Below are 16,036 nucleotides of genomic sequence, written 5' to 3'. Positions count from 1 at the left end.
GCACCCAATCATTTCATATAAGGAAAGCAAATGTATTTTTAGAAACTATGAAGACTAAAATTATTGTAAAATCTAAAGTCTGATTTATTATCTCTACATATCTTCTGGAAATGATATTTTGTGAGGTGGTCCCTCTTCTGCATCTGATACAAACTAGCAGCACGCATGAAGAGCAGGACATGTTTGATGGGCAGCAGCATGTCGAGGAGCATAACATACATATATGATGGGCAGCAGCATGTATGAGGAGCAGAACATACATGTATGACAGGCAGCAGCATGTATGAGGAGCAGAACATACATGTATGATGGGCAGCAGCATGTATAAGGAGCAGAACATACATGTATGACAGGCAGCAGCATGTATGAGGAGCAGAACATACATGTATGACAGGCAGCAGCATGTATGAGGAGCAGAACATACATGTATGATGGGCAGCAGCATGTATAAGGAGCAGAACATACATGTATGACAGGCAGCAGCATGTATGAGGAGCAGAACATACATGTATGACAGGCAGCAGCATGTATGAGGAGCAGAACATACATGTATGATGGGCAGCAGCATGTATGAGGAACATGACATGTATGATGAGCAGCAGCTTGCATCAGGAGCAGAACATACATGAATGATGGGCAGCAGCATGTATGAAGTTCAGAACATGTATGATGGGCAGCAGCATGTATGAGAAGCAGAACATGTACATATGATGGTCAATGAATTGTATGAAGAACAGACGTGATGTGACGCATATCGCGGACATGGCTGATACCGAACCACTGATAAGCTTCCCTCACATCAATGAATTTAAACGGTTAAGTATATTTTGTTATTAGACCATTTTACTCTTCCTTTTCCGCAGTCGGCGTGCCCAGCACTAGAATCTCACCACAATAACGTAATTGTTGCAAATCTTTGAAGCAAGTTATTCCCAGTTTCATATAATTCTGAAAAGCCTTTACCCCAAGAGCTGACAATCTACAGAAGATGAAAGCATCAGGTGAATATGTGTCCAGATAAGTCATGGTAAGAAATGACTCCCATAAAGCAGGTGAGGATGGGCTGTTCTAGAGGGGATGATGCCATCTGTAACCTGTCGATTTAAAACAACAGATATGTAGAAAGCTAATGTCTGGTAATGATGTCCTGTGCCCATTATCACAATACAATCCAGCCCTGTAGCAGCAGCAGACAGCGTGTGCGCGGGCTCTGAGAAATCCTATTAATTTATAATTTATGTGCACTGAGAATATAAATTATTTCCATGATAGTTACAGTGATGCGGCTCCTGGAATGAGGGCTGGTTTCATTATATGAGAGCAATGTACTTGGCATAAACCCAGTTGTCCCACGGGGCTCTACACAAGGCACTATGAAATTGGGGAATACATGTGAGGGGTGAGCGTCCGACCTCGCACTTTATAACATCGTTAGATCTTTGCCCTACTCCTAGTTATGGCCACATTAGAACTGTATCAGATAGTCCAGTGTACTTTATAACAAATATTTATACTTGGATCGCATTAAAGCCCAACTCCACTGAAGTGTGAAGATCCAATTGTGAGGGCGTTTAACCCCCTGTATCCCAATTCCAAGCCATATAGCACTCGCATGAATTAGGGGAGCTGAGATTTGGGGCACTAGCTGTCAGCGCTCGCACACTGGACAGCTGTTGGGCACCATTGAGGTTAATAAAACAGCTGCTAAGCACGGACAAGAACAAAATACACTTTATAGACCTACAGAATGGGGAAAGAAAATGAAAAGCAAGTGCAGGTTAGCCATATATCAGCTTCCGGGGAGTGTGACTTGGAGAAGTGGGATTTTCTGATGGTTATCAAGAGTTTTAATGCTGAAATCTCAATAACCTTACAGAATTCCTTACAAATTTGCTATGACACAATGAGCCCTGGTTACAAAGGCACCTTTAATGCAACATACAGTCTCCAGTCACTTGTGCCCCGTGGGCCTTCCACTGTTTGATCTGCTGAAATGTTATGCTAAGGGGTTAATACCTATCTGATTAGGATGCATGTCCAGCGTTAGGTGGCACCCCGTTACCGTGAAAAATCCTCTCATTAGAAGAAGAAACAGGGTATAGGCTTAACCCTTTGTTCCCAAGGGTATGGATAACTCTACAAATTCATCCTGGTAACAAATAGTTAATAAAAATTGTTTTACTTTAAGATGTCTGATATGTTACGCAAACAAAATAATGAGCTAATAATTGACAAATACATTACTCTGTAAAAAGGCAACAGAGTAATAAAGTACAATGTTACCGAGGACTTTCCGAGTGACGTCAGTGCACCCACAAGTCTCAGAAGTGACAGGGAAACCTTTATTCAGAGAAAGAGAGAAAAGAGGGGAGATAACCCATTCACTCCCAGTGCAACGTAAAACACACTGAAAAGAGCAGCTCCTAAAACTGTAACATAAAGAAAGACACATTTACACATATGTGAGTGCAGATAAAGAAGTCATCATGGGGCCAAACATTTTATGGAATTGGTGCCACGTGTCCTAATGAGGAACGTTGTCCAACTATGGTTGGTAAAAGAGAAGAAGAGAGTTTAAGAGTAGAATAGGATGACAATTGTGTTCTTTTAACAGTGTATCAGGTATGGGCAGCTCACCTTTCTGGACATGGTATTATATAGGAACACTTACATGCCCAGCAGGGTCTGCAGTAGTGACTAGGGGGACTGGGCATGCTGAAGGAACACTTCACTGCCAGTAGTCACTATCTGGACAGGGCATGATATAGGAACACTTCCATGCCCAGCAGGGTCTGCAGTAGTCACTAGCTGGACAGGGCATGCTGAAGGAACACTTCCATGCCCAGCAGGGTCTGTCAGTAGTGACTAGATGGACAGGGCATGATATGGGAACACTTTTATGCCCAGCAAGGTCTGCAGTAATGACTAGCTGGACAGGGCATATTATAGGAACACTCACATGCCCAGCAGGGTCTGCAGTAGTCACTATTTGGACAGGGCATGCTATAGGAACACTTATGCCCAGCAGGGTCTGCAGTAATGACTAGGGGGACTGGGCATGCTGAAGGAACACTTCACTGCCAGTAGTCACTAGCTGGACAGGGCATGCTGTAGGAACACTTTCATGCCCAGCAGGGTCTGCAGTAGTCACTATGTGGACAGGGCATGCTGTAGGAACACTTTTATGCCCAGCAGGGTCTGCAGTAATGACTAGCTGGACAGGGCATGCTGTAGGAACACTTTCATGCCCAGCAGGGTCTGCAGTAGTCACTAGCTGGACAGGGCATGCTGTAGGAACACTTACATGCCCAGCAGGGTCTGCCAGTAGTGACTAGGGGGACTGGGCATGCTGAAGGAACACTTCACTGCCAGTAGTCACTAGCTGGACAGGGCATGCTGTAGGAACACTTTTATGCCCAGCAGGGTCTGCAGTAGTCACTATGTGGACAGGGCATGCTGTAGGAACACTTTTATGCCCAGCAGGGTCTGCAGTAATGACTAGCTGGACAGGGCATGCTGTAGGAACACTTTCATGCCCAGCAGGGTCTGCAGTAGTCACTAGCTGGACAGGGCATGCTGTAGGAACACTTTCATGCCCAGCAGGGTCTGCAGTAGTCACTATGTGGACAGGGCATGCTGTAGGAACACTTTTATGCCCAGCAGGGTCTGCAGTAATGACTAGCTGGACAGGGCATGCTGTAGGAACACTTTCATGCCCAGCAGGGTCTGCAGTAGTCACTATCTGGACAGGGCATGCTGTAGGAATACTTTCATGCCCAGCAGGGTCTGCAGTAGTCACTATCTAGACAGGGCATGCTGTAGGAACACTTTTATGCCCAGCAGGGTCTGCAGTAGTCACTATCTAGACAGGGCATGCTGTAGGAACACTTTTATGCCCAGCAGGGTCTGCAGTAGTCACTATCTGGACAGGGCATGCTATAGGAACACTTTTATGCCCAGCAGGGTCTCCCAGTAGTCACCAGCTGGCTAGATACTACACAGAACAAGCACACAAGTATTACAGTACATCACATGCCAACAAACCTGAGCTCATCTACCCTGAGCTAAGTGTTTAGTCTCAGAGAGCAGCAGCAGCAGCAGCCCACACACTGAGGACTTCCAGGCAGGAGCTGCTTCCCCCACCTACTGCTCTCCCGCTTCTGTTCTCAGTTTTCATCTCAAGCAAGTTTTGAGCTGTTACATTTCTTTTATACATTTTAGAAAAACAAAGTGATGCCAGTCTGTCTCCCACACTCCTCCATTAACCCTTCTCTCCCTGCATCTAACCATACTTTCTCCAGCATCACCTAGTCTCCCTTACCTTGGGAAGAATCCACTGGCAGAAGAAAGCCATAACCAAGCGGAGGAGATCCATTCTTGTCTTAGGGACCTGTTCTCCACTTTAGGAAAAGATGCAAATAGGGGTCTTCCTAGCTCAGGGAGCAGTGACCTGTCCAGTGTGATTGTATTGTCGGATCTAGAGCAGGGATAAAACCTTCCCCCATTGAATCAGCCACTTTCTGCTTATGGTGAAGGTGAAAAGAGGACAGTGAAGAAGAGGTGGGGTGCTGGAGTTTTGTTTGTATTTTTTGGACAAGGCTGAAAGGTAACAAGGGAAGTAAGAAAATCTCCACTTGCTTTGAGGATGTGGAGGTGTGATGTGTTACAGGAGAAAGTCCAAGGAACGAGTTTCAAGGTCCATTGCCACCCCCAGCCCCTCCAGTGGTGAGCAGGAGAGACCCCCTCCTTCCATCATTTCCTATTCCTCCAATCCTCCTCTGCCTGGCACAGACTTCTCCTAGCCCCTTGTTCCCTCCCATCTCTGTATTGTCTGAGTAGTAGAGAACATTTCTGGGCTCAGCCAGAAAACACCCTGCACTTGGCTGTACCTGGAGCAGCTATGCTGGAGACCTGGAGAATGTGATGACTAGGAGGACACTCATCATATGAGCACAAAGAGAGGAGCACTGGGGTGGTCACCTGCCCCTCGTCTGACTCCATACACATGGATGGAGGGCTGAGCCACCTATGTGTGACTGGCACCATAAATGCAATTATAGGGATACATATTAATAACTATAGGGTAGGCACTGGAATGACTTTAGTATGAAGTTGCCCTGCAGCTCCCATTGCCTGTTGCATTAGCAGCTCTCTCTCCCTTTGTGCCAAGTCTCAGCAGTCACCATCCGATCTAGTGAAGCAATAGAAATAAGTTTAGCTCCAGGCAGAAATCGCATCGATCTTCCAACCAATCTGTTCCTTGCTGATACAAGTGCAATGATATGTGTCGGATGAATGAATCCCAGCCTGCAATGCTGGGTAATGTGCATCAGAGGCTATCCAGCTGTCTGCAGAGGAAGCTCCAACCTGTCCCTACAGGGGACACTATCTTCATTATGACAAGAAGCAAATGTTCTTTTATTCCAGTGTCTCATATTTTGTCTATGAGGTTGATTGCAAAAGTCCAACCTTCATTTTCTGGAGGTAATGAGGTTTATTCTCCCTCCAGGGAATAAGAGGGGAGAGTCTGCACTGCTGATCCCTGGAGTAATATTTTGGGTGTGATCCCCTCATCCCTGGTCAGGGCAGTGAGGACACATCAATCTGACCCCCTTAGCTCGGACCGATGAGATTGCATCCAGGGTCGTCCAATGCCCATGTTATTAGGCAGAGAGGGGGCTTCTCTGTGCTCAGGACACTACAGCCCACCTGATGAATAAACAGCGCAAGTAATTGGGAAGGCAAATGAGTCAGTTCACCTCCCCTGCAAGAGTCAGTGTGATTACCGCACAAGAGACAGGGCATAATATTATTGGATGTAGTGCATCCTTGTTATCCTTCTGATCACATTCTCATTGATTTAAAAGCTTTTTTCTGCTCCAAACCCTGATGTTAATGGCGACAAAATGAAAATATTATAGATTGTTACCAGGTCAGGATCTGATCTGTCATCCTGTGTAAGTAATAGGATATTGTCCATGTGCTGCTGAGCCTTACACTACAGGACATAAGTGTGGTAATAAATTGCTACAAGCCCAGCACTTAAAAATGTTTGTAGCCTGTGTCCTGGCACATTGTAAGGGCTGGCAGGGGAAATATAATCATTATTGGTACATTATGAGGACTGGCATGGAGAAATATAATCATTGTTACATTATAAGGACTGGCACGGGGATAGATAATCATTGTTACATTATAAGGACTGGCACGGGGATATATTATCATTATTGGTACATTATGAGGACTGGCATGGGCTATCTGCATTACTGGCACATTGTATGGACTGGCATGGGATATCTGCATTACTGGCACATTGTATGGACTGGCATGGGATATCTGCATTACTGGCACATTGTATGGACTGGCATGGGATATCTGCATTACTGGCACATTGTATGGACTGGCATGGGATATCTGCATTACTGGCACATTGTATGGACTGGCATGGGATATCTGCATTAATGGCACATTGTATGGACTGGCTTGGGATATATGTATTACTGGCACATTGTATGGACTGGCATGGGATATCTGCATTACTGGCACATTGTAAGGACTGGCATGGGATATATAATCATTACTGGCACATTATAAGGACTGGCATGGGACATCTGCATTACAGGCACATTGTATGGACTGGCATGGGACATCTGCATTACTGGCACATTGTAAAGACTGGCATGGGACATATAATCATTACTGGCACATTATAAGGACTGGCATGGGACATCTGCATTACTGCCACATTGTAAGGAGTGGCATGGGATACATGCATCACCTACAAATTGTAAAAATGACATGGCATCTATGCATTACAAGCACATTCTAAACATTGTCATGAAATACATGTTGTATTACTAAGATTATATGGACTGGGAGCTATATCTGCATTACATGCACATTTTACTGACTGGCATGAAATTGATAATTTATACACACAAATATGGGATTTATAAATTGCAGTAATGCTAAACCTATTAAATATGACATTACAGTACAATGTGTCCATATGAATTGGCATTAAGAAATGTACTTAAACTTCCTTACACAGATGCCGTATATACAGCGCAGTATAAAATTGACATTGAATACTTAATTTACTGATGCCATATGCAGACTTCTATGCCATTTAATGTGCAGGTTAACATCAAAAGCCTAGCATAGGATAACTAAATTAATTCCTTCGACCTAAATAATGACAGTTCTTTTATGTAGACTGGCACTAGATATATGCTGTATATTACACTTACAGTATACAGAATGACACTGGATATATCCACTACACATATGGTATGGTATACAGACTGGCACTGGAGATATGCATTACACGTGGTACACAATCTTACTGTCTCATACAGACTGGCACTGGGTATATACATGATAGTCATTCTATCTTCTACAGACTGACATAGGAAATGGGCTGTGAATACCGGAGATAAATGACTGGTTTTTATAAGGCTTTTCTGTTAAATGCTGAAAGTGTATTCATTATTTATGAAGATGTAGTGTGTGTTCTGCAGATAATATATTACCATAAGCTCCAGCATTCAGCACCATGGACAGTGATTCTCAGCATCGGACTTGGAGCAGCACAGCCAGCAGAGGGTGGACACACTGGACAGTCAGCAGTGTACAATGCCAGCAGAATGGAGGGAGCGATAATAGAGAATTACTACATTGAAGATGGGATACAATTAGATAGATATTGAGAAAAGAAGACCGCACCACGGCCGGTATAAGGCATTTTGGTACCCTGGGCAGATGAAGCCAATAGTGCCCTTCCTCCTCCCTGATGAACCCTCAACCCTTAAGCTAAGGAATAGGTTAGGGAATAAGGTAACAAGACCCATAATGCACCCCCCTCAGCCCAAAGATGGGTCATGTAACAAGCTTTGACGACCACTTCCACTAGAATTGGCAGCATTCTCACCCAAAAATACCAGCAAAAATAAAAAAGGGGTCTACTTTAGGAGTGAGGCTCAACAAGGAGTGCAATTTCAAAGTTAGATGTAAAAGGGGGGTGGTAATGTCACGATGGGGGCAGGCTTTGCAGCGGTTGAGAATCTCTCCCCCCATGAGCTCACCCACCTATCCACTCTCCACTATCCACTCTCTCTTTCCCCATGTGCTGACTCCCGTTTGTGCTCTCTTCTTTGACCTGTCTACCCCATGTGCTATCCCCCTTGTCTGCTGTCTCTCTCCTTCCTGTGTTGTGCTCTCCCCTCATGTGCTGTCCCGTTTGAGCTGTCTCCCCCCGTGCTCTGTCTCTCTCACCCCTGTGCGCTTTCTCTCTCCCCAATCTGCTGTCTTCTCTCCTAATTGTCTGTGTCTGACCATGTACAGAACACACCACAGCTCCTGGGCAGGAGAGGAAGCAAAAGACAATACTGACATTACAGCAGGAGATTGCAGAGGATACATTTTGTGAGGTAAAATATTGTTCAAAAACAGACAGTGAAATATTTTACCTGACAAAAGAAATCCTCTGTGATCCCCTGCTGTAATGTCAGTATTATCTTTTGCTTCCTCCCCTGCCCAGGAGGTGTGGTATGCTCCGTACACGGTCAGACACAGACAATTTTTAAAATGAACTTTCGTTCATGGGAAAACCCCTTTAATGTGACCGGCTTCCTCTGCCTGTAGACACGTCGCGCATCTGCTGCCGGGATCAGCTGAATTATTCACTGCACCTGCGTGAAATTCCGCGCAGGTGCAGTAAATCGGACCACCGCCATCTTTGTGCAGACAGATAGTGGCGGTCACATTAAAACTGTGCATGAACTCCTCCTATACAAAGATGGTGGCAGTAAGTGAATCATTCAGCTGATCTCGGCGGCGGGGTGTTCGTGATGGTGTCTCGCTGGTGGTACCGCACAAGAAGCTGCATACTGCATATACAGTGTGTGTGTGTGTGTGTGTGGTGCGTATGACATATTCAGTATGTGTGTGTGTGGTGTGATGGTGTTCCGCTGGTGGTACCACGCAAGAGGCTGGTACCACCAGCAGTTTCCATATTGAGACAACCATCACTTGGGTGTCCCAATATGGAGGTCGGTGAACTTCCACTGCATGGAATTCTGGGATCCGGACACATCTGGATGGAACAGGAATGGATGTGAAGACATTACAATTTAAGTATATATTAAGATTCATTGTTTGTGTTCCATTTTCATAATACTATGGACAAATAGCAATATTCATCCATGATTTCCCATCTATATACATTACTAGCTGTACTACCCAGCTTTGCCCGGGGTTAATAACTGCTGATAGCAAAATAGAATGTGTTAACAAAATTTTTTTCTGCACACAAAAACCACAAAACAGCTAGAAATGTAATTATTAAAAGGCAAAAACTAAGCTAATAGAAGCATTTCACAACATATATTTCAACACCAGGGATATTCCACACAGATTTAACTAAAATGGCCAAGTAATGTGAAGCAATCTTTTACTACTTATTCGAGGGCCTTTTGATAAACAACATTCTTAGTTTTTCCTTCAGGTGCAAAGACGAACAGATTTTTGGCTGTTCCAACTCTTGAACAGGCCACATAAAGTTGACCATGAGAAAAGCATGGAGATTGTTAATCAATTCCAACTACTTTCAAGGACTGTCCCTGAGCCTTGTTGATGGACATAGCAAATGCCAGTCGAACAGGAAACTGGAGGCGTTTAAAATCAAAAGGCAAATCAGATGGAATGAGAGGAATTGTTGAAATGAAAACATCTTCTCCTGTGGCACATCCTGTCAAAATGGTTGCCTCAATTACATGTGGAAACAGGTTCTTAATCAAGAGTCTGGTTCCATTACACAGCTTTGGTGGATCCAAATTTCTCAATAGCAGAATAGGTGCTCTAGGTTTTAGAAAGAGGTTGTGAGGAGGAAGTCCTTGTGGCTCCAAGGAATTGAGGAACTCAGTTGGATAAAATAATGCTTGAGCAGGGCCTATTACTGTATCCACTGACTTGTAGGTTGTGCACACACCTGAAGGAGATTTAGAATTTATATGGATATAAATAAACATGGCACCGCTGAAAACGTCATCTTGTCCCGCAAAAAAAAGCCACCATACAGCATCATCAGCAGAAAAATTAAAAAGTTATATCTCTCAGAATAAAGCGATACAAAAAAATTATTTTTTATATAAAATAGTTTTTATTGTTTAAAAGCGCCAAAACATAAAAAAATGATATAAATGAGGTATCGCTGTAATTGTACTGACCTGAAGAATAAAGCTGCTTTATCAATTTTACAACACGTGGAACGGTATAAAGCCCCCCTAAAAGAAATTCACGAATTGCTGGGTTTTGTTCACTCTGCCTCCCAAAAATCGGAATAAAAAGTGATCAAAAAATGTCATGTGCCCGAAAATGGTACCAATAAAAGTCAACTTGTCCCGCAAAAAACAAGACCTCACATGACTCTGTGGGCCAAAATATGGATAAATTATAGCTCTCAAAATGTGGTGATGCAAAAACTAATTTTTGCAATAAAAAGCGTCTTTTAGTGTGTGATGGCTGCCAATCATAAAAATCTGCCAAAAAATGCTAGAAAAGTAAATCAAACCCACCTTCATCACCCTCTTAGTTAGGGAAAAATAATAAAACTTAAAAAAATGTATTTTTTTCCATTTTCCCATTAGGGTTAAGGTTAGGGTTGGGGCTAAAGTTAAGGTTGGGGATAGGGTTAGGGTGGGGTTTAGGGTTGGGGTTAGGGTTGGGTCTAAAGTTAGGGTTGAGGTTAGGGTTGGGGTTAGGGTTGGGTTTAGGGTTGGGGCTAAAGTTAAGGTTGGGGTTAGGGTTGGGGATAGGGGTGTGGTTAGGATTATGGTTGGGATTAGGGTTAGGGGTGTGTTTGGGTTAGTGTTTCAGTTAGAATTGGGGGGTTTCCACTGTTTAGGCACATCAGGGGCTCTCCAAACACGACATGGGGTCCGATCTCAATTCCAACCAATTCTGCGTTGAAGAACTAAAACAGTGCTCCTTCCCTTCTGAGCTCTCCCGTGCGCCCAAACAGGGGTTTGCCCCAACATATGCAGTATCAGCGTACTCAGGACAAATTGGACAACAAATATCGGGGTCCAATTTCTCCTGTTACCCTTGGGAAAATACAAAACCGGGGGCTAAAAAATAATTTTTGTGGTAAAAAAAGATTTTTTATTTTCACGGTTCTGCGTTATAAACTGTAGTGAAACACTTGGGCGTTCAAAAGTTCTCACAACACATCTAGAAAAGTTCCTTGGGGGGTCTAGTTTCCAATATGGGGTCACTTATGGGAGGTTTCTACTGTTTAGGTACATCAGGGGTTCTGCAAATGCAACGTGACACCTGCAGACCAATCCATCTAAGTCTGCATTCCAAACGGTGCTCCTTCCCTTCCGAGCTCAGCCGTGCGCCCAAACAGTGGTGCCCCCTACATATGGGGTATCAGCATACTCAGGACAAATTGGACAACAACTTTTGGGGTCCAATTTGTCCTGTTACCCTTGGGAAAATAAAAATTTGGGGGCTGAAATATCATTTTCGTGGAAAAATATATATTTTTTATTTTCACAGCTCTGCGTTATAAACTTTAGCGAAACACTTGGGGATTCAAAATTCTCACAACACAATTAGGTAAGTTCCTTGGAGGGTCTAGTTTCCAATATGGGGTCACTTGTGGGGGGTTTCTACTGTTTAGGTACATCAGGGGCTCTGCAAATGCAACGTGATGCCTGCAGACCAATCCATCTAAGTCTGCATTCCAAACGGCGCTCCTTCCTTTCCAAGCTCTGCCGTGTGCCCAAACGGTGGTTCTTCCCCACATATGGGGTATCAGCGTACTCAGGACAAATTGGACAACAACTGTTGGGGTCCAATTTCAACTGTTTCCCTTGGGAAAAAAAATTGCGGGCTAAAAGATCATTTTGTGGAAAGAAAAAATGATTTTTTAATTTTCACGGCTCTACATTCTAAACTTGAGTGAAACAATTTGGGGTTAAAAGTGCTCACCACACATCTAGATAAATTCCTTAGGGGGTCTTCTTTCCAAAATGGGGTCACTTGTGAGGGGTTTCCACTGTTTAGGCACATCAGGGGCTCTCCAAACGTGACATGGATTCCGATCTCAATTCCAGCCAATTTTGCATTGAAAAGTCAAACAGCGCTCCTTCCCTTCCGAGCTCTGCCATGCGCTTAAACAGTGGTTTACCTCCATATATATGGGGTATCAGCGTACTCAGGACAAATTGAACAACAACTTTTGGAGTCCAATTTATCCAGTTACCCTTGGGAAAATAAAACATTTGGGGCGAAAAGATCATTTTTGTGAAAAAAATGATTTTTTTTATGGCTCTACATTATAAACTTCTGTGAAGCACTTGGGGGTTCAAAGTGCTCACCACACATCTATATTAGTTCACTAGGGGGTCTACTTTCCAAAATGATGTCACTTGTGGGGGGATTCCACTGTTTAGGCACATTAGGGGCTCTCCAAATGCAACATGGTGTCCGATCTCAATTCCAGCCAATTTTGCATTGAAAAGTCAAACGGCGCTCCTTCCCATCTGAGCTCTGCCATACGCCCAAACAGTGGTTTACCCCCACAAACAGGGTATCAGTGTACTCAGGACAAATTGCACAACAACGTTTGGGGTTCAATTTGTCCTGTTATCCTTGGGAAAATAAAAAATTTGGAGCGAAAAGATCATTTTTTGTGAAAACAATATGATTTTTTTTACGGCTCTACATTATAAACTTCTGTGAAGCATTTGGAGGTTCAAAGTGCTCCCCACACATCTAGATTAGTTCCTTAGGGGGTCTAATTTCCAAAATGGTGTCACTTGTGGGGGGTTTCCACTGTTTAGGTACATCAGAGGCTCTCCAAACGCGACATGGTGTCCGATCTCAATTCCAGCAAATTTTACATTGAAAAGTCAAATGGCGCTCCTTCCCTTCTGAGCTCTGCCATGTACCCAAACAGTGGTTTACCCCCACGTATGGGGTATCGGCTTACTCAGGACAAATTGTACAATGATGTTTGTGGTCCAATTTCTTGGTAAAATAAAACAAATTGGATCTGAAGAAAAAATTTTGTGAAAAAAAGTTAAATGTTAAATTTTTTTTAAACATTCCAAAAATTACTGTGAAGCACCTGAAGGGTTAATAAACTTTTTGAATGTAGTTTTGAGTACCTTGAGGGGTGCAATTTTTAGAATGGTGTAGCTTTTGGGCATTTTCTGTCATATAGACCCCTCAAAGTCACTTCAAGTGTGAGGTGGTCCCTAAAAAAAATGGTTTTGCAAATTTTTTTGTAAAAATGAGAAATCGCTGGTCAATTTTTAACCCTTATAACTTCCTAACAAAAAAATTATGCTTCCAAAATTGTGCTAATGTAAAGCAGACATGTGGGTAATGTTATTTATTAACTATTTTGTATGATATGACTCTCTAATTTAAGGGAATAAAAACTAAAAGTTTATAAATTGCAACATTTTTGCCAAATTTCCATTTTTTTCACAAATAAATGCAAGTCAAATTGAAGAAATATACAGTGGGGCAAAAAAGTATTTAGTCATTCAGCAATAGTGCAAGTTCCACCACTTAAAAAGATGAGAGGCGTCTGTAATTTACATCATAGGTAGACCTCAACTATGGGAGACAAACTGAGAAAAAAAAATCCAGAAAATCACATTGTCTGTTTTTTTATCATTTTATTTGCATATTATGGTGGAAAATAAGTATTTGGTCAGAAACAAACAATCAAGATTTCTGGCTCTCACAGACCTGTAACTTCTTCTTTAAGAGTCTCCTCTTTCCTCCACTCATTACCTGTAGTAATGGCACCTGTTTAAACTTGTTATCAGTATAAAAAGACACCTGTGCACACCCTCAAACAGTCTGACTCCAAACTCCACTATGGTGAAGACCAAAGAGCTGTCAAAGGACACCAGAAACATAATTGTAGCCCTGCACCAGGCTGGGAAGACTGAATCTGCAATAGCTAACCAGCTTGGAGTGAAGAAATCAACAGTGGGAGCAATAATTAGAAAATGGAAGACATTCAAGACCACTGATAATCTCCCTCGATCTGGGGCTCCACGCAAAATCCCACCCCGTGGGGTCAGAATGATCCCAAGAACGGTGAGCAAAAATCCCAGAACCACGCGGGGGGACCTAGTGAATGAACTGCAGAGAGCTGGGACCAATGTAACAAGGCCTACCATAAGTAACACACTACGCCACCATGGACTCAGATCCTGCAGTGCCAGACGTGTCCCACTGCTTAAGCCAGTACATGTCCGGGCCCGTCTGAAGTTTGCTAGAGAGCATTTGGATGATCCAGAGGAGTTTTGGGAGAATGTCCTATGGTCTGATGAAACCAAACTGGAACTGTTTGGTAGAAACACAACTTGTCGTGTTTGGAGGAAAAAGAATACTGAGTTGCATCCATCAAACACCATACCTACTGTAAAGCATGGTGGTGGAAACATCATGCTTTGGGGCTGTTTCTCTGCAAAGGGGCCAGGACGACTGATCCGGGTACATGAAAGAATGAATGGGGCCATGTATCGTGAGATTTTGAGTGCAAACCTCCTTCCATCAGCAAGGGCATTGAAGATGAAACGTGGCTGGGTCTTTCAACATGACAATGATCCAAAGCACACCGCCAGGGCAACGAAGGAGTGGCTTCATAAGAAGCATTTCAAGGTCCTGGAGTGGCCTAGCCAGTCTCCAGATCTCAACCCTATAGAAAACCTTTGGAGGGAGTTGAAAGTCCGTGTTGCCAAGCGAAAAGCCAAAAACATCACTGCTCTAGAGGAGATCTGCATGGAGGAATGGGCCAACATACCAACAACAGTGTGTGGCAACCTTGTGAAGACTTACAGAAAACGTTTGACCTCTGTCATTGCCAACAAAGGATATATTACAAAGTATTGAGATGAAATTTTGTTTCTGACCAAATACTTATTTTCCACCATAATATGCAAATAAAATGATAAAAAGACAGACAATGTGATTTTCTGGATTTTTTTTTCTCAGTTTGTCTCCCATAGTTGAGGTCTACCTATGATGTAAATTACAGACGCCTCTCATCTTTTTAAGTGGTGGAACTTGCACTATTGCTGAATGACTAAATACTTTTTTGCCCCACTGTATATAAGTACAATATGTAATGAGAAAACAATCTCAGAATCACCAGGATCCGTTGAAGTGTTTCAGAGTTATGACCTCATAAAGTGACAGTGGTCAGAATTGAAAAAAATAGCCTGGTCAGGATGTTGAAAACAGGCTTCGGGGTGAAGGGGTTAAAAAAAACACAGTTTTACTTAAAAATAACAAGCACAATTATACTTGTCTAAAGCTCATTCCACTGAAGCCCTCGTCTCCTGTAAAAAACGTAAAATAATAAACAAAAATACTCACTTAACGCTCAATTCAACTGAAGCCAATGTCTCCTGTAAAAAAACAAAAATAAAAACAACCATATCCTTCACCTGTCTGTCATTCTGTCCCACGCCGCAGCAGCTCTTTCCCTAGTGGTTATCAGCCTTTCAAATAAAACACTTTATTCTGGCTGTGTTTTTTTTACAATATAATTGACCAGGATGCACATCACTCAGTATAAAAAACAAATAGGTGCCGAGATAGGATACCACTCCTTAATCAGATAAAAACAAAATCTAGCACTCTTTCAGATGCGTAGAATATATATTTATTCAGCGCTGAGATCTCATATCCCTAGATCTTGGTGCAAAGAACTCCATCTGCGCATGCGCCGCCCCCAGGTGACCATTTTCCCAGAGTCCACCGCACAGGAAGTCATGGAACTGCGAGAGGCTCTGGTTTTTCACAAAATGCTGGCAGAGCCCCCTGCAGCACCGGAGACACTCGCAGCAGCACCAGATAGCCCAGCAGCAGCGGACACCATTAGTAGCACCACACATCGGAACACCCCCTCATCCCAGCCTGGGCCTGCAGCAGTGTAACAATAGGAACCAGGCAGCGGGTACCTGTCCTATGCCAGGTCCAGAACTGTCGGGGCTGTCTACTT

The 16,036-nt window shown here is 43.2% G+C and overlaps 1 protein-coding gene across 2 annotated transcripts in view; it reads right to left on the bottom strand.

Annotated features, from left to right (window-relative positions):
* The window catches only part of NXPH4 (neurexophilin 4), a 422,655-nt gene extending 417,956 nt beyond the window's left edge, over window positions 1-4,699 (bottom strand). The window contains exon 1 of one of the 2 annotated variants that reach the window (XM_077299749.1): window positions 4,322-4,699. In XM_077299749.1, the coding sequence (XP_077155864.1) occupies window positions 4,322-4,375 (54 nt within the window). In that variant the 5' untranslated portion in view covers window positions 4,376-4,699. Of the gene's footprint in view, window positions 1-4,044; window positions 4,142-4,321 lie in introns of those variants that run through there. The other variant, XM_077299750.1, reaches the window with a different exon arrangement.
* Between the last annotated feature and the right edge of the window lie 11,337 nt (window positions 4,700-16,036).

Source organism: Ranitomeya variabilis, chromosome 3, assembly GCF_051348905.1.
Source record: "Ranitomeya variabilis isolate aRanVar5 chromosome 3, aRanVar5.hap1, whole genome shotgun sequence".
In the NCBI taxonomy this organism is placed as follows: domain Eukaryota; kingdom Metazoa; phylum Chordata; class Amphibia; order Anura; family Dendrobatidae; genus Ranitomeya; species Ranitomeya variabilis.
This window is presented reverse-complemented; position numbering and strand designations above follow the sequence as displayed.